At 49.3% G+C, this 24,137-nt stretch overlaps 1 protein-coding gene across 8 annotated transcripts in view; it reads right to left on the bottom strand.

The window, feature by feature from the left end:
* Nucleotides 1–21,494, bottom strand: part of Osbpl2 (oxysterol binding protein like 2) — a 50,355-nt gene extending 28,861 nt beyond the window's left edge. Inside the window, exons 1-3 of one of the 8 annotated variants that reach the window (XM_042276927.2) lie at nt 21,238–21,494; nt 17,743–17,838; nt 662–795 (exon numbers count right to left, since the gene is read on the bottom strand). In XM_042276927.2, the coding sequence (XP_042132861.1) occupies nt 662–698 (37 nt within the window). In that variant the 5' untranslated portion in view covers nt 699–795; nt 17,743–17,838; nt 21,238–21,494. The other 7 variants (XM_076571338.1, XM_076571337.1, XM_076571341.1 and 4 more) reach the window with 7 other exon arrangements.
* Nucleotides 21,495–24,137: the final 2,643 nt, after the last annotated feature.

Genomic DNA, 24,137 nt, shown 5'->3' with positions numbered 1-24,137 from the left:
TTACATGGCTTCCTCTATCACTTTCCATTTGGTCTTTTGGGATAGGGTCTCTCACTGAGCATGGAACTCAACATTTTTCCGCTAGATTGACATATCAGCAAACTCCAGCAATCTTCCTGTTTCTGTGTGGCCTCCTCCCCAGAACTGGGGTTACAGGCATATATAGCCAGGCCATGCCTAGCTCCTCCCTCTCCACCAATATGGTGGCTCACAACCATCCACAACTAAAGTTCCAGGAGATCTGATATCCTCTTCTGACATCCACGGCACCAAGCACACCTTAGTGCACGTGTAAGGAAGTCTATGTCCCACTGACTATCCTATAGTTATTTTATTTTCCTTGCTTGTCTTTTTGGCTCACATGTATGTAACTTACATGCATACATACAGGCAAAACAGACACACAAGTAAAATAAAATAACTATATTCAGGGAGGTTCTTTCAAAGAGTCCAGCCTACACTGTCCTTCATGTTGTCTCTTAAGATCCAGTCAGGGTTCCTCTTATGAGAGAAGAAGACATCACTGTCTTTTTAAAAAGCTAAGGTCTCATCTAACATACCCCTGACCTTGCTGTGCTGAGCCAGGCCAAATCCCACTCCAGACCCCATAGATTCCCACACAAGATGCAGTGTCTGGGTCATGTCTCTTGCAGTTGCTCACCTGTGACGGCATCAAAGAATTCTTCCTCCCCGTTCATCCTTTAGTGACCAGGCTATCACTGTTCTGGGATTTGGTCTTCCTACTGGATCATATCTGATCTATATTTACGTAGAAGTTGTGTGAATACTGGAAATCTGAGGAAGAAATATTTTGGAATGAACTCAGTTTCTACAAAGCTTATGCTCTGGAAACAGCTTTTAAATACCCATATTTTTATTTTGACTTTTTGGGTTTTGTTTGTTTGAGATAGGGACTCATTATGTAGCTCTTTGGCTGGCCTCGAATTAACTTAGAATTCAAAGATCCTCTTGTCTCTTCCTCAAGGGCTGGGATTAAAGGTGTGTACCATCATGCCCAGCTAATTACTCATTCTTTTTTTTTTTTTTTTTGGGGGGGGGGGGGTTTCGAGACAGGGTTTCTCTGTGTAGCTTTGCGCCTTTCCTGGAACTCACTTGGTAGCCCAGGCTGGCCTCGGACTCACAGAGATCCTCCTGGCTCTGCCTCCCGAGTGCTGGGATTAAAGGCATGCGCCACCACCGCCCGGCTTACTCATTCTTTAAATTGATCCAACTGATCTCCATAAGGGCCGGGTGCATTGGCACAAGCCTTTAATCCCAGCACTCCCCAGGAATAGGCAGTAGATTTCTGTGAGTTCAAGGCTCACCTAGTCTCCAAAGGAAGTTCCAGGTCAGCCAGGGCCATACCATGAGACCCTATCTTAAAAAAAAAAAAAAGAGAGAGAGAGAGAAAGAGAGAGGGAGAGAGAGAGAAAGTGACCTCACGTCTAAGGAAAGGAAAAATGAATTATAACAAATACACTCTTCAAGCATCAGGAATGAAAGGATGAATACCTAATATAAAGATGAAAAAGAAAGTTGGCCTTGTAGCACACTTGTAATCCTAGAGGAAACTGAAAGTTCAAGGTTGATGGCCAATCAGATGGCTCAGTACTGATAGGGTGGAAAAAACTAACTCCTGCAGGCTGTCTTCTGACCTCGCACATCCCTATCCCCCCACCACACAATAAACAAACAAACAAGCAAAACACCAAATAAATAAATAAACAGGTCAAGGCCTAGGACCAGGGAGACTGCTCAGCAGTTAACACACAAGCAAGCAGACTGAAGTCCAGAAGCGCAGCCCCCCACATGTAAATACGGCAAGGCAGTCTGCCTGTAATTGCAGCTTTGAAGGTGGGGACCTAGAACAAACTGACTAGCAAGTTCTGAGTTTGATTACGAGACCCTAAAGTGGAAGAGCAACTGAAGAAGATTCCAGACATCAGTCTCTAGACTCCACATTCATGCACACACATACATGTACACATGTACCCCCATACATGAAAATACGCATACACGAACACACACATTTAAAAATAGAATGAAGCCGGGCGGTGGTGGCGCACGCCTTTAATCCCAGCACTCGGGAGGCAGAGCCAGGTGAATCGCTGTGAGTTCGAGGCCAGCCTGGGCTACCAAGTGAGCTCCAGGAAAGGCGCAAAACTATGCAGAGAAACCCTGTTTCGAAAAACAAAACAAAACAAAAAAAAAAGAATGAAGCCGTAGGGGATGGGGGGTTGGGGTGGCACACACCTTTAATCCCAGCACTGGGAGGCAGAGGCAGGCAGATCTCTGAGTTTGAGGCCAGCCTGGGCTACACAGTGAGACCCAGGAAAGGCTCCAAAGCTACACAGAGAAACCTTGTCTCAAAAAAAAAAGTGTGAAAAAAGAGGGCTGGAAAATGTAGCGCAGTAGTAGAGCGCTTGCCCAGTGTGTGTAAGGAAGGCCTAGGTTTCAGTAGTATAAAAAAAGAAGCTTTTTTAAGAGTTATATTTTAGGGCCGAGCAGTAGTGCAGTAGTGGCAACATGCCTTAATCCCAGGCAGATCTCTGTGAGTTCAACATCAGTCTGCCTTGTCTACAAAGCAAGTTCCAGGACAGCAAGAACTACACAGAGTAACTCTGTCTCCAAATATATATATATATATATATATATATATATATATATATATATATATATATATATATAAATTATTTACGGTTGTTCAGGTTAATTTAGGAAGATGTGGGTAGTTCGAGTAGTTTCAACAGGCAATCACATGAAGGTGGGGCTCTGCTGTGAGTCATAAGGAGCTGGATAACAAGTACCAGACGGCCACAATATTTGCCTTTCATCTACCTCAAGCCAGCTGTTCTTTCCTTTGTGGTGCTGGGAATGGAACCCAGGACCTCACACACTTCGGGGAACACTCCACTAGGAGTGGCATCTCTAGCCAGAGAATCAAGACAACTATATAACTTAGTTCTAGCATGTAACCAAAAGAAGCTTCAGTTTTCTCAAAATTAGCTTAGCTTAGCATTTTAGAACTCCTATACAATAATTTCTCCTGTCAGGAAGAACTGTTTTGTTTTGTTTGAGACAGCGTCTCTCTATGAATCCCTGGATGGCCTCAAATTTACAGAGATCCACTAGCCTTTGCCTGTGGAAGGTTGAGACTAAGTATGCCACCACACCAGCCCAGGAACAGTATTTTAAAACAGTAAAGCAAAAATTCAACCTGTAGCCAGGCACGCACTCCTTTAATTTCACCTTTTTTTTTTTAATTTTTTTTTTGTTTTGTTTTGTTTTTGTTTTTTCGAGACGAGGTTTCTCTGTGTAGGCCTGGCTGTCTTGGAACTCTGAGGACCAGGCTGGTTTGAACTCAGAGATCCACCTGCCTCTGCCTCCCAAGTGCTAGGATTAAAGTAGTGAACCACCATTGGCCGGCAATCTCAGCATTTTTGAGGCAGAGGCAAGAGGATCTCCATGAGTTCAAGGCTAGCCAGGCATACATGGTGAATACAAAACAAACAACCACCTTCAAAGTGTCTGAAAAGGTTTGTTTTTTTCTGAAAATAAGTAGAGTCTCTGAGCAGTTGCCTGTGACACCTGACAGACAAGGAAAGATCCTAGTGAGAAATATGTCTTCTGCCCTTGGAGTGGCCCACACAGTACTAGAGACAACACTCACCCAATCTCCTAAGCTTCTAATCATCAACCAACAGGTATTCAGCGCACCATGCTTTGGGTACTTCCCTTTTCTTTGCTCCCTTCCCAATGAGCTATATAACTTAGTTATGAGGCAGACACCTGTGAAGCAACACAGAGAGCTGCCACAGTTCACTGCATGGTCTGCTGCCCCTTGTAAAGCAAGAATGTGCTGCTTGCTTCTAATGCTTAATAGTACAGAGCCAGCCCTCAACCGCCAACAGCTGCAGGAGGAAGGTAAGTTCTCTGAAGGAGAAACAGCTCAAGCCAGGTTGGACACTATTCTGTCCTGCAGGCAGAAGACACCCAAACAGCCACCGATGTGCTATGTCTGTCCCTCCAAGATGGATTTCCACAAGGTGACGAGGCCAAAGGCCTGCCCTTCTCGAGACAGGGTTTCTCTGTAAAGCAGCCCCGGCTGTCCTGGAACTCACTCTGCAGACCATGCTGGCTTTGAATTTAGAGATCCGCCCGCCTCTGCCTCCTAAGGGCTGGGATTAAAGGCGTGTGCCACCACCACCTGGCAGGCCTGCCCTTGTGGACAAATAAATTATCAGTGTCATTCTGGAGGGTATAGGTTCCCAGTGACAAGTCAGCTCCCACCTATACAGACACACTTGCCCTTGAGTGACTGTCTCTCCTCCTTTTGCCCTTACACAGCCTACCTTCTATAGTAGTGATGCAGCAGGAACAACCTCACCAGACACTGGTACCATTTATTGCATTTTCCAACATCCCAAACTGAGAACCAGTGTGTTTCTGCTCAGTATAAACTGCCTACTCTGCAGTATCGCTACAAGAGCACAAAATGGACAAAGTCAAGAGGCCAAACCAAAAGCTTCAACAGCAAAGATGAGACAACCTGGATATCAATGAACTGCAAATAACAGACCTATCAAACACAATGATGGCTCACGTTCCTGACGACACTAACAAAGAGGTGACTGTTCACCAGTAGTCAATGAATTATTTTGAAAACAAGGAAAGAGGGGCTGAGGATGTGGCCTGACTGATAAAGTGTGTATCTAACGTGCAAGAAACCCTGGGCTTGATCCCCAGTACCATGTAAAGTCTAACTCTAACCCTGTAATCTCAGCATTCCAGAGATGAAGGGTCAAGAGTTCAAGGTCATCCTCAGCTCTCATGTTGAGGCCAGCCCAGGAAGCATGAGACCCTGTCTCAAAACAAACAAAAAGAGTAAAACTGTTTCTTAGCCTTTGGCTAAGATCAAATGTGACCAAAGAAGTAACACTCTGTTCATTCTTGGGGGGAAAAAAACCACATGGCCAATGAAAGCCTTCCAGCTGAGTAAATCATGCCAAAATGCAGCCCAGCATCTGGCTTGATCTACCAACTTAAGGAAGTGCTCAGAAAAGGATTGTGCTAGACACTGTGGGAGCCCACACTCTGACTGGAACCTTCCAGGCCCGAGACAGTTTCTCTAATAAACAAGTCACAAAGGAAAGGAAGAGACAGAGTGGTAGAGGACAGACGTTATTTCCACAGAGCAGTGGTTCTATGGTAGTACATGTCATGTATAAAGGAAGGCATAAGTTAACACACATGCTGAACTATATAAGGCATATTCTCATCTCAACCTTATACCTCAAATGCATGCATTTTATTACATATAAATCACCCACTTCAAAAGCCACCTTGAAGCCTGGTGTAGTAGCATACATATGACCCCAGCAGTCCCGAAGTACAAACAGGAGGATTAGGAAATCAAGGTTACACTGACTAGAAAGCAAGTCAGAGGCCAGCCTGGACTACATAAGACTTGTCTCAAAATAAAACCACAAACAAATAAGTGAAAAGCTATCTTGAGAGGCTACAGGTGTGGTTCGGTTGGTAGAACAATTGTCTAACATTCATAAAGCCTGAGATCAATCTCTAGTACCTGAAGGGGAAAAAGCTACATTTAAAAAGACACAAATGAGCTGGGCACTGGTAGCACACTCCGGAGGCAGAAGCAGGTGCAACTCTATGAGTCCAAGGCCAGCCTGGTCTACAAAGTGAGTTCCAGGACAACCAAGGCTACCCAGAGAAACTCTATCTTGAAAAACAAAACGAAACAAAACAAAACAAAAACAAAACAAAAAAAGGACACAAATGGCTGCCAGGCAGTGCTGGACCACATCTTTAATCCCAGTACTCAGGAAGAAGCAGGTGGATCTCTGCGTTTTGAGGCCAGCCTTGTCTACATAGTGAGTTCCAGGATGGCCAGGGATATAGAGAACCCCTGTCTCAGAAAGAGAAAAGGGGGGGAGGGAGAGGGAAGGAGCGAGTGAGGGGGAGAGGGAGAGAGACACACAAATGGAGGCCAGACATTTGGGAGGTAAAGGCAGGCAGATCTCTGTGAGCTGGAGCCAGCTTGGTTTACAGAGCAAGTTCTAGGACAGCCAGGACTACAGAGAGCCTGTGTCAAAAACCAAACCAAACCAAAACATCAAAAAAGATACTAATAGGATTGGAGAGATGGCTCCATGGTTAACAGCACTTACTGCTGCTCTTGCAGAGGACCAGGTTTCAGTTCTTGGCACTAACATGGTAGCTCATAGCTGTCTATTACTCCAGTTCCAAGGGACCCAATCCTCTTTTGACCTCTGCAGGCTCCTGCATGCATGTAGTGCATGCACATACACTCAAGAACATACACACAAAGTTTCTTTTTTTAAATAAAAAAAGACACTAATATCATGCCTGAAGCCAAATTCAAACAAGGCTGTATACAGCTCAGGACCTCAGAGAGGCTGGTGAGATAACTGGACATCTGGCAGCATGAGGATCAAGTTCATGTATAAGGTGTTAATGACATGGTTTTCAAGAGCATCATATTCTAGAGCTGTGCATAGACATACATGTAGATCAGGTAGCAGCCTGCTAAGTGTCTCTTCTAAAGAAAGAATCAGAGTAGACCCACAGCAGGACAGGCCATGGAAGAACAGGCTGGACACAGGTACACGAGGGACCCTTGTACATTCCTGCTGTGTTTGTAAAAGCTCCATGATAAAAAAGCATGCTGCAAGCTGGCCTGCTCTTTTTACATGCTTTCTCATCTAAAGCAAAACCCCCAATGTTAAAAGTAAATTACAGAAAATCATTGTAGTAAAGGCATAAAATGTGAGGTCAGACACAAGCTTGCTGGCTACTGGGACACTATGGTCACTTTGGTCTATGTCCTTGCCACATGTACCCTAGTATCCAACTACAATCAAGATCCCATCTTGGGCCAGGTGGAGGTGGTTCACACCTTTAATCCTGTTCCAGGACAGCCAGGGCTACAACGAGAAACCCTGTCTCAAAAAACAAACAACAACAAAAAGAACCCATCCTGGAAGGCCTTTTTACAAGACTCCATAAGGTCAAGGGCCCAGTCTTCTCATGCAGCCTCAGGATGTCTCACAACTGTAAGTGAAACCATTAATTCTAATTAACGCCCAGCAAGGCTGCAGGTGGCCCAGGAGGAGACAGAAGGTGCTCAAGGAAGGACCTGAGAAGATTGCTGTCCTCTGTGAGGCCAAATCTGGTGCCATTTCACTAGTTTTCAGCAGATCAAAATCCACCAGAATGCCGGGCGGTGGTGGCGCACGCCTTTAATCCCAGCACTCGGGAGGCAGAGGCAGGCGGATCTTTGTGAGTTCGAGGCCAGCCTGGGCTACCAAGTGAGTTCCAGGAAAGGCGCAAAGCTACACAGAGAAACCCTGTCTCGAAAAACCAAAAAAAAAAAAAAAATCCACCAGAAGCTGGGCCTCAGAGATGGGGCAAGGCTGGCCACAACAGTGTTCCCAGGGAACTCTACTGATGGACCTCTACAACTGATGTGGGGATCTACAGGAAGAAGGGGCTGTGTACCACTAAAGCACCTAGGTGCCCAGCACTCCAGATGGCAGGGTGGAAAACACCTACCCTGGTCTGTCCTCAGATCTTCTGCAAGTCTGTCCCATCTCCAGGGTCCAGTCCAGAACATGGATCGCAGCATCCCTGTAACCTATAGGCTGTGTTTTTTCGGTTTAGCAGAACACCCTGAGAGAATGCAAAGCTGTGTTTGGGAACTGAGCCTCTTCTGTTAAAGGAAACGAAGTCCAGCTTTCTGAACAGAACACACCATTGTACAGAGTTGGAGTGCTGCAGACCCAGAGCCAAACTATCCTGGGTTTTCGTTCTTCCCCTTAATTGCCATTCATTGCCTACCTTATTGTTTGACCTAAGATCCCTTTGACTACCAGGCAAAACCTCTGGGATGTATTCTTAGCGGACTGCTGGCTTCCACCAACCAAAAGCGAAGAGCACCATCAGACAGCAACACCGTATCTACCGCCTACAGCAGAAGAGTCCACGCTTTGCTGTGCTGCCTACCTCACGTTCCCTTTTGTTCTGCAGCTACACAAAGTTCACGACACTGCCTCCATACTGGGACATTTCATTCGGGACAACCCCAGTCCTTATTCTTGGGCCAACGTGATTCACATTCAGCTTAGAATAAACTCTCCTTTTCCCTTTGAGGTGGGGGCTGTGGGTTATTTTGTTTCCTATTTATTTATTCCTGTGTGTATGTAGGGATGAGAAGGTATGTGTGCAGGTACATGTACATGTAGAGATCAGAGGACAACTTGTAGAGCTGTTTCTTGCTTCTAGCATGTGGGATGGAACTCAGGTAAACAGGCTTGGCAACAAGTGCATGCTGTGGAACAGTCTTTCTGCATGCTGTGAATATGTGCTGCTACTACTGGTTAATAGAGAAGCTGTTTTGGCCTATGGCAACACAGGATATAGGCAGGCAGAAAATCTAAGAGATATAGGGAGAAGAAAGACAGAGTTGGGGAGACACTGTGCTATGAGCCGCCAGGACAGCAAGATGTAACAGAACACTGGTAAAGCTACAAGACATGTAGCGATACATAGATGAACAGAAATGGGCTAATTTAAGATAGCTAGCTAGCAATAAGCCTGAGCCATAGACCAAACAGTTTGTAATTAATATTAACCCTTTGAGTGATTGCTTTAAAAAAAAGGAGGGACTGAGAAACCTTAAGTCTACAGGTACTCTTACCCACTGAGCAACTCACTCACCAAGTTCTGTGTTTTGTATGTTGACATAGCACTCTGCCCAAGTTGAGATCACACACAAAGTAGATGGAAAAGCAGACCTCACTTCTTGGGCAATGGACGTACAGATTCTCCTGCTCTCAGAACCAACCCACCAGGACTATGCTTCAGGAAGGGCTCTGCAGCTCTCATTTCTTTAATCAATGCTGTCTGGTCAGGTATTTCCCTTTCTGAAGTCTACAGAAAACCCAGGAAATTAGCTCTGGCTAGGCGTCGTTTTGGCCTTCCGCCTTCTCCACAAATAATTCTAGGTTGAGAGCAAGGCTCTTTCCTTCTATCTGGTACCCAAGCACGCCATTCAACAATTGTTCTGCTACCCATTAACTGCCCACCTGTTTCAAAAAGAGCCCCTACCAGGCTCTCTTGAAGTACCCTCTTTGCTGTCTTCCATCTTACAAGGACCTGACCCAACCAGGCCCAAAATGTTCCACTACTTCCATGAATTCTCCTACTTTACTCTTACAAAGTCTGTTTAGGTTATTTATAAAGATAGATCTAGAGTCAGATATGCTGGCACATACATATGATCCCAGAACACAGGAAACTAAGGCAAGAGGATCTGGAGTTCCCGGACGGCCTAGTACACACTGAGACCTTTTCTCAAACAAATAGGAAAGGAGAGGGAGGGAAGGAGGGAAGCAGAGAGAAAAGAAGGGAGGGAAGAGATCTAGAAGTTTGGACAATGAGTCATTAGAACAACCAGGGGGATATCACTGCCAGCTTGCTGAAAAAAACCTAGTCATGGGAAACCTCTGCTGTTAAAACCCGGTAGGGCAAGCTAGATAGGTTTCTACAAAGCACAGTATGAGTAATTCAAACATTCTAAAGCCACTTTTTCTCACATACCTGTAATCTCAGCATATGGGAGGTGGAGGCAGGAGGATGGGGAACTCAAGGCCAGCCTGGGCACAAGAGACCCTATCTGAAAAACCATTTGTGAAACAAACAAATGTGGCAGAAACTCTCTAGTTTGTTTCTGTGGGCAGATGCTAAGTCTCCAATCCCCAAAACCTCTGCCTGACCAGACAGGAAGCTCATAGATGTTACTGAAGGACTTGTCCTGTCCCAAAAGACCACGCAGCAGCAGCAGGATCATAGAGCGGCACGAGTCTTCAAAAAGTGAACGTCTCACAAGTGCCTAAGCTTAGGCTAAATGCCACAGCATTTACTGCCAAAGCTGACAGATAAACTCATGTAAAGGTCAAAGTATAACATAACTGATTAGGACCAGTCAGGGTACCACCATATCCTCACAGAGCCAATCCTTCCTCAACATGCAGTCAGCGACCCAGCATGAACTCTCTGGGTGTGTGCCCTAGGTGGGCCTGTCAGACCCCAGACACATGATATGAAGAAAGCATTACTCAGGAACATATTCTGCAGTGGTCAAAATAGCTCTGCAGGAGTTCAAGGCAGCTCTGCTAGACTGAGGTGGAGGATGAGAAAGCTAAGTCAAAAAGACGAAGGTTGGCTCCACGATCCAAACACACAGCTACACGAGCAGCCCTCCCCACAGCCCAGAGGCAGCTAAGGCCCAGGCTTCCATTCCCCACCCTTTCCCAACATCTCCTAGAGCCAACAGTCCTGGGTCAGAACGGCCAGGCCTAGTGAGGGACCCTCCTTCCTTTCTCCTGCAGCAAGGCTACCTTGTGTGGACAATGCCTCCTGGCTGTGTTGCCTTTTTGGCCACCTTCTTTCTCTTCAGCATCTCTGTCTTCATCTGTCACCTTACAGCACGCAGCAAGCCACCGTGCCACAGAAAACATAGAGGTATGACGGAGGAAGGGGTGTTCAACATGATTCCATACACCAACTACTCTAAACAGCCTGGTAAGGCAGTGTGGTCCAATGGCCTCACAGGCTAAACCACTGACCCAAGAGTGCTCGACAGCTCCGAAAGGGTAGGAGGAAACAAAGCAGATTTTCCAGCCCCATAAATCTAGGCCTGTGCTGGGGCAGCAGCAGTATAGCCTAGCTCAGTTCAACACCACAGCCAATCCCCAAAGACCAAGCAGGAGACAGAGAATGAGAGCATCTGTGCTTGTCTGTCTCTTCTCCAAACCACCTTGTAGTTCTCGGTTCACACAGCCACTGGACAGTGACTTTGTTAACACTGATGAAAGAGCAGATCTGAAGGGCCCTGTCATGGTACAAGTGTAGTGTTTTGTTTTGTTTTTTTACAAATTTTGTATAAATTTAGCATCACAAAAACAATCCCTACTCTTCCACAACAAAAGCCTTTCTTTGGAAAAGAATCAAGAGCAGCCGGCTGCCGGCTGGCTGCAGCCTTACCTGCAGTCATCATGATGAGAGTGCATGGCCATGCAACCTTTGCTTAAGCACAGGCGGTCTCGAGGAAGGAATCAGAAGTGACCTTTACCGAACACTGGCTCCTTATCCTTTAGCCAAACACAGTTCACTCCAGCTGTACAAGAAGTGCCATTATAGGCAAGACAAATGGGCTTTACCCTCCTTAGCTGTCACAGAGCCTCAGCTTTCTTAGGGTTTCCCAAGATTTGTGGTTTTCTGCCAGGAGCTACACAGTTAAGCCCAAAGTAAAACCTAACCATTCTTAGAGCTGTGTAAGTGAACAGCTGACTTCAGCCTCCAGTCTCCACTCAGCAAGTAGCAAGAGCAACTCTTGTTAGTGTACACCTGCTGAGCAAATTTTGCAGCCACAGAGGACTCTGAGTTTATTAGGAACTCATGTAGGAAATGGGAAGTGTCTAGGTCCTGAGAAAAGCAAGGGAAGCAACAACATTAATCACCTGCTGTTTCCATTCTCCACACCAGCAGGGTGGCCCTCAACTACAGGCCAAGAAGGTGCTCAGCAGCCATTTAGGCAGGAGTGGGGGTGGGGTGGGAAGGTGAGGAGGTGGGGAGATGGGGGGATTGGGGGGTGGAGGTTCACCTCTAAGGGGAGCCTGAAGCCCCATGACAGATTACTTCCTTCACTAGATCACACTCAGTAAGCAAGCACCAAAAGCATTCTACAGACTTCAAGAACATTATCTTATAATCAGCATGTATTTCAAGCACATACAAGGTGAGTTTAATGCTTTTGTACAAAAATGTTTGTTTTAGTCATCATTATCCTACAACAGAAAAGAACCGTTCAAAAGCTGCTCAAAAGAGTGGGTGGAAAAGTTGTAGATGGGTCTCCCCACAGCTTATGTCTGCACTAAGACAACAGCAGAATCAGACAAGTGGTCAATCCTCTGCTACATGTGGCTGCTGCTCCTCTCAACATCACCCACCACCACCACCACCACCACCACCACCACCTTGCTGATCTCTGCTGATCAAAACCACAGTTTTGGCAAGAGTGGGGACAGGGATAAAAAGGAGGAGAAGCTGCTGCAGAACCAAATGGATAACCCTTGATCAGCCATGAGAGAGATGTCCTCAGTGCACTCAGCCTGCTTCCAGATGATTCTGACATCCTCTTTGGCCAGCTTCCTCTTCCAACTGAACTGGTTTTACTGCGCTGAGAAATTTGTCATGATAAAACCAAACCTACTCAGGTCAGTCCCAAGATCCTTCCTGAGCACCAGGGGGAGGGTAAACAGCTGTTAAGACCAAGGCCAGAGAATCCACAAACCCTGATCTCTCCTGCCAAAATACAAAAGAATAAAAAAGGAAAAGCTGCTAAATTCAGTGTTCATGTTGTCTGCAGAATGGTGACTCAGCTATTGATTAAGTGATCAAAGGTCCCTGATCCAAAGAGGGGCTCTGACAAGTGCAGATCCAACCTCTGGGACTCTGGGACTCCAGAGTTCATGGGTCTATGCTCTCAAAGTGCCCCAGGTTTGAGCCAGGACCACTTCTCTCTACCCTTCCAGCCCCAACTGCCCCACCTGCCTAAAACCTCCTGGTAGAATGTAACTATTAAATCTAGAGTGTTGACTTTGCTACACATCACTGGGAGAGGCCAGCACTGGGATTGAGCATATACAGGAGTGAGGTACACCCGAGATCTGGCCCAAGTCCTTTGACAGCTTCTGGGGGGACTCACTTATGACACCTACTTTGGTGCTCCTTTTCTCTCCCCGGAGTGTCCCAGACACTGAATCACAAACTTACCCTATTTTTAAAGCACTGTCATTTCCTGTCAAGATCAAATAGCACAAGATGCCAGGTTGCAGCCAGCCCTTTCTAAAACTAGCCTTTAATGAGCCTGTATTCATCCATCAGGTGTGCCATTGTGGCCTCCCTCCCTACAGTTGCCTCCATACCTTCCAGAGCAGACTCAGCATAGCCTCCCAGGAGATCTCTTGTTCTCCATGAATATCTGTCCCCACCCCAAGAACGCCAGCATTCACTAGTCACCAGTGCAGGCACTCACCAGGCATCTTTCCAACCAGCAGTCCACCCCTTCTTGGAAACTTGCATATAGACACTAGCCAAGAGTCTTTGGGACCCTATCTACCTGCTACACCTTAGCATAGGTTCAGAATACTCCAATACCAGGGTCAGGCACTGTCAGCCCAACAGGTAAACATCCCACTCTCACCCAGCCTTACTCAGCACAGACCAAGAGCTCAGAGTGTGTTCCTCAAAATTAACCAGGTAGTCTAAAGTGTGTGTGTGTGTGGGGGGGAAGCAAAGGAAAAGACACACACAAGCAGCCAGCAGCAGTCCATGCAGCCACCTCCTGGGTCAGTCCTTCCAGGCTCACCACCACTGCACCAACTAAAAGACATGGTGTTTGGAGGCTCTGCCAAGGGACCCCACTTTCTTTTCTGAATTGAGAAAGAAATGTCAACAAAGTTCAGAGGCACATCAATCACAGTGAGAGCAACGGCTGCAGGCTCAGACTGAACCAGAGGTCTTACCAGGCCACGTTAGTAAATCAGTTTGAAAAGTCAAAACTTAGACATCACAGATACAAATTCAAGACTGAACCGGACACCAAGACCATTATCAAACTAGAGCCTAAACAATTAACTCTTATGATTGAAGTTTGTTTTTGTTTTTGTTTTTTTCCGAGACAGAGTTTCTTTATGTAGCCCTGGCTGTCCTGGAACTCTCTCTGAAGCCCAGGCTGGCCTTGACCTCACAGAGATCTGCCTGCCTCTGCCTCCCGAGTGCTAGGATTAAAGGCGATGGAAATATTTTTTCAATCTTATTTATTTATGTGTATTGGTGTTTTGTCTATACACCACATAAGAGTTACAGGCAGTTGCGAGCTTCCATGTGGGCACTCAGAGTCGAACCTGGGTCCTCTGGAAGAACAATTAGCACTCTTAACCACTAAACCATCTCTCCAGCCTTGAACTAGTTTTTAAAAATTTGTCTATTTATTCTGGGGGGAACACGCACACAATAGTGCACATATAAAGGTCCAAGACAACTTTGTGGCGTCAGTCTATCATCCCACATTCACTGGGGTCCGGGGAATGGACTCAAGTCCCCAGGCTCCCTGGCAAATGCTTCTACCCTCTGAGCCATCTCATTGGCCCCATGACTGAAGCATTTAACAGTCATGTTCAAATACTAATCTGTTTCAATCAACTGAACGTTATACTAAGTTTGGGACTAAGCCCTGCACTGGCCAATTAGTGCTAAACAGTACATCAGATGTCAACATCTAAATGGAAGCAGGTGATGACCAGGAGACACTGCCTTCACACCCACAGTACTGCCACAGAGGCCCGCAGCAAGTCACAGTAAACAAACCCTCAAGTCTAGGAATATTTTTACAAGTAGGAAACCCACTTCATGGCCTTCATTCCTCGGCAATGCACTCTAAAGGGAGCACAGATGTGCCCGGCAAAGGTTCTCTGACTCTCCACACTGTAGTATCTCACATGTGGTGTTATCATTCCGAGGTCTCTCTCACCGTGCGGGTGGTGGAGCCCAGGGTTACCTGTGCTTGTGCTGTCCTCCACATACACACGGCGATGTTACCTGCATTCCTCTCGGTAACGTTTTCAGACAAAGCACAGACGGTCAGAGGAGACAGTGAACGGCTCCTGTCAAACAGCTGGGGAGCAGCTAGGACCCAGGAACCCACAAGTCTTCCCTCTTCCCCACCACACATGTCAACCACAGCGAGGGCTGTCGCACAACTTCTACCCCATACCTAAACACCAAAGAGGAAGAAGATAAGGGTGTCCAGAGGAACATCAGAGAAATAATTTCCAAGATGCAGAAAACCCATTTTAGGCAGCACAGAAGAATAAAATGACCAAAAATGTTCTAATAAAAAAAAAGAAAGAAAGAAAGAAATAAGAGGGCCTAGAGAGATAGTAGTTAAGTGTTCTTGCTGCTCTTACAGAGGACCAGGAGTTCTGTTTTCAGCAATCACTGGTAGCTCCAGGATATTTAACATCATCTCCTGTACTCCACTGGTGTGAAATGTGTGTACATACACACTAACTCTTGAAAAAAGAGGGAGAGAGAGAGGGAGAGAGGGAGGGAGGGAGGGAGGAAGGGAGGAAGGGAGGGAGGGAGGGAGGGAAGAAAAAAGAAAGAAGGAAAGAAAGAAAGAAATGTTATATTTTCAATTGCCTTTGTGAACAAGAACTCAGCATCTCCAGAGGTATGCAGCAGGAGTTCAGTTAAATATTAATATTAGGCATGGTGGCCCAAATCTACAATCCCAGCACTGGGGAGGCTGAGACAGAAGGATGGCAAGTGTACGACAGACAGGAAGACCCTAAGAAGAATCCCAGTTGGGTATCCTAGTTGGGTATGGTGGCATGTGCCTTCTAGCATTCTTGAGACAGAGGCAGGCAGATCTCTGTGAGTTCAAGGCCAGACTGGTCTACACACGGAGTTCCAGGATAGCCAGGACTACAAAGAGAGACCATGTCACCAAAAAACAAAAAAGAGAGGTGAGAAAGATTAAGAATAGTATATGTACATAAGTGTGGGGGGGCAGACAGACTGAGACAGAAATGCTTTAGAAGAGGACAAAAAACAAGATTCCATGTGCATTTAATACTGACCAAAGAGGCTCTTGAAAAACTTTCAGAAAGGAAAGTTTCGGGATTTGTTCCTGGCAGGATATGTGTCCCTGCCTCTCTCCAATGCACCCTCTTCCCCAAGCAACATCACAGCACACCTCACAACATAGGCACTACAAGGCAGGTGAGGTACGTCATCAAATACCCAATAGCCAGATGGAGAATTACTTTAATTTACAAGAAAACAATGTTTCATAAACACTTGGCCTTGTGGAAAAATGAAAATCCATCACATGCTACAAGAAACAAAGAACAGATATTAATATAAATAGGTTAAGTTTTAAGAGCTAGTTGGGAACAAGCCTAAGCTAAGGCCAAGATTTCATAACTAATAATAAATCTCATCATTATTTGGGAGCTGGTGGTCCAAAAAAGTCCTACAACAACACAATGAGTTCCAGGACAGTCAGGGCTATGCAGAGAGACCCTGTCTCAAAAATAACCTCCCCCCAAAATGTGTGTGTGTGAAAAGTGAGTATGGAGCTCTGTTTAAGAATGTGAATTTATCAATGCATGGTGGCATATGCCTTTAGTCCCAGCTCTCAAACAACAACAAATCACCCCCTCACAAAAAGAATGTGAATTCGTGAGCAAGATACACAGCTCACTAGGTAAAGGCACTCACTGCTGAGGTGATGGCTTGAGGTGGATCCTTGGCATTCACAAGGTAGAAGTCAAGAACAAACTCCCACACGTTGTCCACTAACCTCAACGTGTACACTATGACACACACACACATACATAGATTAAATTTTTTAAATGTAATTTAAAAAAGAATCTGTAATAAAAAGGGAATGGCACATTGGGGAGGTAGGCAAGAGAAGGAAACAAGGGGGATGAATCTGATCAAGATATATAACGTGTATGAAAATGTCATAATGAAACCCATTATTATGTATAGTTAATATATGCTAATAATATTTATTTATTTATTTATTTTTGGTTTTTCAAGACAAGGTTTCTCTGTGTAACAGCCCTGGCTATCCTGGAACTCACTCTGTAGACCAGGCTGGCCTTGAACTCACAGAGATCCGCCTGGCTCTGCCTCCCGAGTGCTGGGATTAAAGGCGTGCACCACCACCATCCAACTAAACTTTTTTTTAATAATGTGAAATTGGGGCTGAGGAAATAGTGCAGAGGTTGATCTCTTGTCTGACAGGCATAAGGCCATGTTCATCCCTAGCGAGGCAAAAGAGAAGAGAAAAAGGGAAGTCTGGAGTTACGGTGCCTTTGCTACGTAATTTACTGCTCTGTGATCTGCAGTAAGCTAGGTGACCTCTCTATTCCTCAGGAATAAGGATGTTAGTGACTGCGGTCAGACTCATGCTCCTAATGATCTAGAGCAAATAATTGCTCAAAATTATCATCCCTTGAGATAAGAGTTGTTATTAACTGACTGTACCTGGGGCAAACAGGAGGTGGATTCTATGGAGGACATGTAGCCACCCATTTCCTCACTCTTTACATGGCACCATGGGAGGTACTGGGAGGCAACGGAGAACGTGTCCACCCAAGTGTCCCTGTCGCCCTTATTCATAGCAGTGAACTAACATTTTGGAGCACCTGTTGCTTGTCAGAGCCCACTGCACACAACTGACCCATATGTGTCTCTTACAGGAGCTGTCACATGCCACAAACAGAAATGAAGGTGGGAGAGCGGACAGGAGGCAGTCAGGAAGGGCTGAGCTCTCTGCAGAGGTAGCCAGGAGCTCCCCAGCACGGAAGACCCCACTCAGCAGCTGTCCCTGCAATATCCCTGTCGATATGGAGCCAAGCCCGAACGCAGGCCTCGGCGAAGTGTGTGTGGAGCCCCACAGAACCAGCCTAATGCGCAAAGGCCGACCCCAAAGGGCATAACCCAAAAGCCTGTCCTCCTCCGGACACTGAGCTGCCCCAGGCCGAGGGCGCAGAGGGCGCAGCGTCTCAGAGGAGCCCGGACCCTCAGGGAGGACTGCGGACTGCCACCTCCACTTACCTGCCGGGCCCTCGGGGCGCGGAGGGCTGGCTCTGCGCAGATCTGACAGCCCTGGCTGCCTCGCCGGCGCAGGCGGTCTGAAGGCTCGCTCCGACTCTGTGGAGAGAGAGGACCTCGGACGTGAGGCCACCGCGGGCACCAAGTTCCGCGCGCGCCCCGAGGGGATGCGCAGCTTACCGACCGAAGCGCGGACAGGACTCACCGAGAACGCCAGAGTCCCTCGCGCGCGACCGCGGACCTCGCACGAGTCCCGCGGGGCTCGTCCAGCCCGCGGCCGTCCACACTCCCGGCGGCCAGCGGCGGCCTAGCGCCCCGACTCTCCGGCCCCGGAACGTCTGAGGCCTAGGCGGCACACCGGCCTCCCCGAAGCCCGTCCTCGCCCGCCCGCCCCGCCGCGGCCCACTCACCTGAACGCGGTCCCCGCAGCGCCGCCGACCCCACAGCCGCCCCGACCCCGCCCGCGGCCCGCACCCCGCAACCCACTGACACCCAGGCGGAAGTGCGGCCCGCACCTTCCCGACCCACAGCCCGCCGCGCCGCTCGCCGCGCCCCGCGCCGCCGGCGTCAGCCGCCGCCCGCCCAATCAGCGCCCTGCCCGCAGGCCGCGTCGGGGGCGGGGCTATGCCGATCACGTTGTCAGGACAGCTTCTCCATCGGCCCCTCCAGAGTCCGGCTCGCACCGGGGAGTGGCGGCGCGCTCAGCCAATTGCCGCTTGGAAAAGGTGGGTTTATGCAGATACCAAAGCGAGAAGGAAGGCGAGGAAGAAGGAAGGGGCGTGGCCCTGGGGGAGGCTAGTTTACAAACAGTGAGTCAGGTGGCTAGGCGTGGACGATCCCCGACAGGCGCTGAGCTAGACCCACCCATCAACTACGGACCCCCGTAGATATTTCTTATGGTTGCAGAGGATTAGACAAATGGCAAATGTCGCCGATGGCCTTTGCGTGCCAATCGTGGCTCAACAGCGCCTGGGGCCAGTTTACCCCTCCGGCTGCCTCCCTGGCCGGTTTATCCTGTTTTAACACCCTTAGGCGCCCTGCGTTCTGCAGCAGCTTCTGGTTATGCCCAGCATCTCTGGGGACACGTCTGCAGCTTGCATCCTTGCCAGCTGTTTGGCCTCAGGAAAGCTAACCGACCTCTCTGAACACTGAATTTCCTCTGCAGAGATGCCTCGCCAGCCTCCTCATATCGTTTGAATGGTGGTCTGGTTTGAGACAGGTGGAGTGACATGAAACATGATAGCTACTGACTTGCACGGGACTTTCCAGGGCACAGGAATTGCGTAGGGATGGGCATGTGGTCCTGTCCTAGCCAGGAGGTTCAGCTCAGTGTCAGACCAGAGGGAACTAAGTCAGATGTCTCGTGTCTTCTACGAGCCTTCCAAGAAGCAAGTGAGGGGAGAGAGTGATTGGAGTCTGGGGATGCTATAGGTGTCTGGTTGCTTGAGAGCATGAAGCCAAGGAGTTAGCAAGGCCCCTAGGTCACCCAGAGCCAGCTGCACCTGACATCTGTCCTAGGCTTTCCAGTTACTTGAGTGAGTAACTACTTGGGATTTTTCTAAGCCAGTCTGAGGTTTTGCCAAAGGGGTTCTGAATCCCCGGAACGACAAGATCAGTAATGTATGTATATCCTTCAGCCTGTGCTGAAGGATCCTGCCCCAAGGCCACACTTCTTCCTCCAGTAAGGTGGTGCTCACACACAGGTCCCCGACTGCCTCTATGGCCCACTCTGCAGATGCCCATGCTCTCTGCAAATATGGAGTGAGTGCATGGACCTCTGTAGCAGAGCAGACCCTGTCTGCCTGGCTGGCTCCCACCCCAGGGACAGCCTGGCTTTCTGGTGGCCCTTGTCAATGGCACTGGGGAGACGTGCTAGGACTGGAAAAGAGCCCCCTGCATACTCTGCTCCTAAAGAGAGAGACAGAGGAAGGCGGGCCAGGCCTCCGAAACAAAGGCGTTGCCATGGTTACCTCGGAAGAAAGCAACTCCAGCCGGCTGAGGGCTGATGGAAGGGTGCGGCAGCTGGCCCCCTAGCCAGGACAAGGACGGCTAGCTGGTTGCCACGGAGATAGTCAGGCTGACCAGGTTCTGCATTTTTACTGAGGGGCTGGCCAAGACCAGCTCAGAGTTCCTCAAGCCCATCACCAGCCACACCCTCACCTAAACCTCCAAGACCAGTCCCCCTGCAAAGGACAAGCCTTGGGGTGCAGCTTACCGCCTGCTTTTTGACTGGGAGCTTCAGGGCCCTGCCATCTGGGCTGGGCTAACTACTCAAGCCGTGGTAGCTGAATCAGGTGGTCCCTGGGACTTGAGCAGCGTTCTAACCTCCTATCTTCAAGCTCATGCGGCCAAGGATAGTCTTGAACTCCTCGCCCCTTGCTTTACCTCTCGAGTGCTGAGATGACAGATGATTGGGCACCACCAGTCTGTCTCTCTGCCCCTTTTAACAGCCGTGAGCCAGGGGGCAGTCGCTGCCTTTTGGGTGTCTCAGGTGCAGGGCTGGGTGAGCCAGCACCCGTAAGTCAGTGGGGGGGGGGGCTCCGTGGGACAAACTTGGAGGTGTCTCACCATCTCCACAAAGCATCCAGTTCCTTAGCAATGTTCTCTAGAGATGTTAACAGGGTGTAGAAAGGGACAGGGGTGACTCTGGGTCCTGCCGTGACAGTGAAGGTGATAATGGTGGCTGAAATGACCCCCAAGTGTCCCATGACGTACATGTCCCATCTGGTTCCCCCGTTTCAGCAGCCAACCAAGAAGATGTGTGTCATCACTCCCACTGGACAGACGTCAGACTGAGTCTAAACCCGGTTTAGTCTCCTGGTGCCGAGGCCCAGAGAGGTCTCATGGGCCAGCAGTCTGGCCAGGCCAAGACCCCAGACCAGGATCTGCCCTGGACACAATGCCCAGAGTTTCCTGAGGGGGCTATGGCTGAGGGCCACAAGATCAGGTTCCATGTCACGAGGCCCTCAGTAGCTGCAGCTTTGGGTGCTCTCAGCATCTGAGAAGTGCGGTCCAAGGGACTGTCTGGGCAATGTGTTCCTGCCTGAACTGCTCCTGGGACCTAGGTGAGAGCACACCACAAAATGGATGCTCTAAGGGCCCGCCCCACGTGGTATGAATAAAAGATACCTTCCCGTCCCAAGTGCTGAGTGGAGGTGGGGCACGACAGGATAGATCCTGGAGTCCAAGACAACTCTGAGGTCTTAGAATGGAGGGCAGAGGCTCCCTGACTGAATTCCCAGATCACCCCTCTGTCTTCTTGACCAGGGAAGGGACTGGGACCAGTGGGCAGGCCATCTGTCTGTGGCTCTCGTGACCCACACACAGGCCTCCCGTGACCAGAGCTGGTGCTGTGGGTGGTCACAGCCAGACAGGAACATACACTGCATCATGCTGTTTCTCGTCTTCGCTCCTGAAGGAAAACGAGACTCAAGAACAGCAGCTTGCCCAGAGCCGGGCCGCCCGCCACCCTCTGCCCTTCACCCACTTCACCCTTACCTCCTTGCCAGAGTGCAATCTCTTCATCTCAGCCTGTTTGTAGGCTGGCTGGGCCAGGGCGTGGCAACCAGGAACTGGGTGCCTTGGTATTGTGGCCCCACCTGGGCCCTGCTGCTGACGCCAACCTGAGGCCATCTCCACCCCACATTCCCAGGCCCCTGGCAGAGCACACTTCCAGCTCTCTTCTCAGGCATGCCACGGACTCTTCTGTGGGACACGAAGCAGGCTGCCAGTGGGCAGCCTGGCCACAGTGGCCTGGCCCAGCTCACGTGGCTTAGCTGATTCTTCCCAGCCAACTTTCAAGTCTCCTCTGCAACGTGACGACGCTGGCTTCCCTGTCGGGGAGGGAGGGTATTTTTAGGTTGAACCCGCCTCGTGAAGAGACAAGTTATCAATAGCAGCAGCAAAGGGCTTTTTCTTATTCCTTTTTTCCCCTATAGCTTTGGGACGTGAACAAGCTGCACCCATTAAACTCTGCCAAAAGAAAGCAGGAAAAATGGTGTCCCCCTGATAACTTTCACCTCACAGCTCCGTCTACCCTGCAGCAAGTCCAAGTCGCCCCAGGATGACCCCATCGGTCCCACTTCTGGGAAGCTACCCTATCAACCTGCCCAGTGACTGGTGGCAGGCTTTGCAGAGGTCGAGTAAGGAACCAGAGGGGAGGGGAGGGAGGCCCCACAGACCCGCCTCTGAGGAAGCTACTCGACCATTTCTGAGTGCTGTGTACCCCGCAGTAGACCGAGTGCCCTAGAGTGCACTGTATCAGCTAAATGCCCAACAACTCGAGACAAATGACCAAAGAGGCCCCTGGAGTCTGCGATCTGAGGTCCAGAGGCCTCACTTGCCAGTGTCTAGTATTTCTTGAGGTCACAGGAGTGTGTGGGGGAAACAAAAAAATTCAAAGCCAACATGCTTCTTCCTTCCCTACAAGGCTGACCGGAGCCCTCCTCACCAGGGTGTATAAAAGTGCCTACCAGCAAAGAGCCCAGGGCAGGCCCAGCGTTTGTGATGGCTGAGATTTTCTTACAGGACACTGGAACGGCACCCTGCCTTGCTGAAGGAAACATTTGAGCCGGCTTGGCTGCCTGCCCTTCAGGATTGGTTAGCAAGCACTCCATTTCTGAGGGAGCCCAGAATAACAAAGCCTTGAACAAAGTAAAAGTGTGCTTGTCTCCCATGTGACAGGAGCCCAAGCTGCCCTATCTGGCTCCTGCCTTGCTGTAGCACTCAGCCAGGGCCAGCGTCCCGTCTCGTGTCCCTCCATGGCCCAAAACTGTGGCTGGTGCTCTAGCCATCACATACGTCTCTACACAGAAAGGAGGGTGAAAGGAGGAAGGACTTAGAGCTGAGGAATGCTGGGCCAGTGGACCCGTGGTCCCTCTTCCCCACTATAGCTTTGGTGGAAAGTGAGTTTCTCTTTCTTCTCAGCACCTACTTTTCTGCTCACTTCTCACTGGCCAGAACACCATCCTTTGCTGCTTTGACAAGGCAGCAGCATTTTAGCTGAGGGTGTCACTGGCCTAAATAAAACAGGTTCAAAGGAGAAGGTTACAGTAGTCGATATCAGATAGGCCTACCTGCTGGCCTCACCTAGACAAGTGTCTGAGACTGGCCCTCATAGGGCCCAGCGGCTGGGACTGCACCCTACACACACTCCAGCCCATAGCAATGGAACTTTCTGGAAGCAACCTTGAGCGTCCTGCACCGGTCAGGCAAAGGCTCATGATGCTGCCATGGGGTTAAGGTTAGTGTGGGCAGGATGCCAGTGGCTCCATCTTGTAGTTTTTAGTCCCACTCCATGGCCAGCATGGTGCTGGCCCAGGGAACTGTGGTTCCTTCTTCCTGGCTGTACCCAGGCCAATGAAAGATGGGCCCCGTCTCTTCTCCCGGTATCTCCTGAGCGCCTGCCGCACACTGACCTTGCCATGGACCTTAGGGACCAACCTGAGTGGAGTGCAGGTGCAGAGAACGCCTGAGTAAAGAGATGTCCAGACCCTGGCCCCTCTCCACCAGCCCCAGGGGCCCATGCCGGGTGGCAAGAATATATGCACATCCTCGTGCAGGGGACAGGCAGGGCGGGAGGGAGCCGGAGGAGCGACAGCTGGGCTGGGTTAGATTTAGCTTGCTGAGAGCCAAATGCGTTGGCCGGAGCCGCTGGCTGGGCCTCAGTGCCAGCAAAGCTGCACGCCGGATGGGAGGGGCAGGTTAAACATGCCTGGGAGCCTAGATGGAAATCAGAGATGGGATTCAGGACAAAATATGGAGGTTTCTGTTCTGGCAGTAGCCCAGGCCAGTGAGGAAGGGTAGTCAAAGCCACCCTCCCTTCCTGGCACAGCATGCTTGTTCCATCAGGTGGAGCTAGGGACATGGGTAAGAGGCAGCCAGGTAACTGGGGTCCTTCTAGGGAGGGTGTGCACCCTACCCCATCCTGGTAGGGAAGACACAGCCAAAGACTGCCTGTGTGCCAGACTGGGTTACCACAGAGGGCAAGTGCCCTACCCTGGATCCTGACTTGTGATGGAGAAGGTGAGGTGGCCTCTTACAGTGTTGTATTCTAGCCAGGAGTCTCAAATGGGAACAAACCTATACCAGTGTGCAGGACCCAAGCTGGATTTACTGCACTGATGTTGCCATCTTGAAATTCTCAGGCCACACTTTCATTTTATAGCAGCCACGCTATAAAATGAGTGGGCTGGGCACATGGCTAATGCCTCAACCAGCTCAGTGACTTATCCCCTCCAGGTATGGGGACAGACCTGGCCATCGGGTTGGGGTTGTTTGGGGAAGATGCAGGGGCTGATAAAGGGCCTCCCTCATGCTTGGCACTTTGCCTGGGCTGGGAAAAGTCAGGAAATGCAAGACATCCTTAGCCCTGGCTCCAAAGGGCCTCAAGGATAGGC

Source organism: Peromyscus maniculatus, chromosome 4 (genome assembly GCF_049852395.1).
Source record: "Peromyscus maniculatus bairdii isolate BWxNUB_F1_BW_parent chromosome 4, HU_Pman_BW_mat_3.1, whole genome shotgun sequence".
In the NCBI taxonomy this organism is placed as follows: domain Eukaryota; kingdom Metazoa; phylum Chordata; class Mammalia; order Rodentia; family Cricetidae; genus Peromyscus; species Peromyscus maniculatus.
Note: the sequence above shows the minus strand (reverse complement) of the source record. Positions and strands in the feature narration are given on the sequence as shown.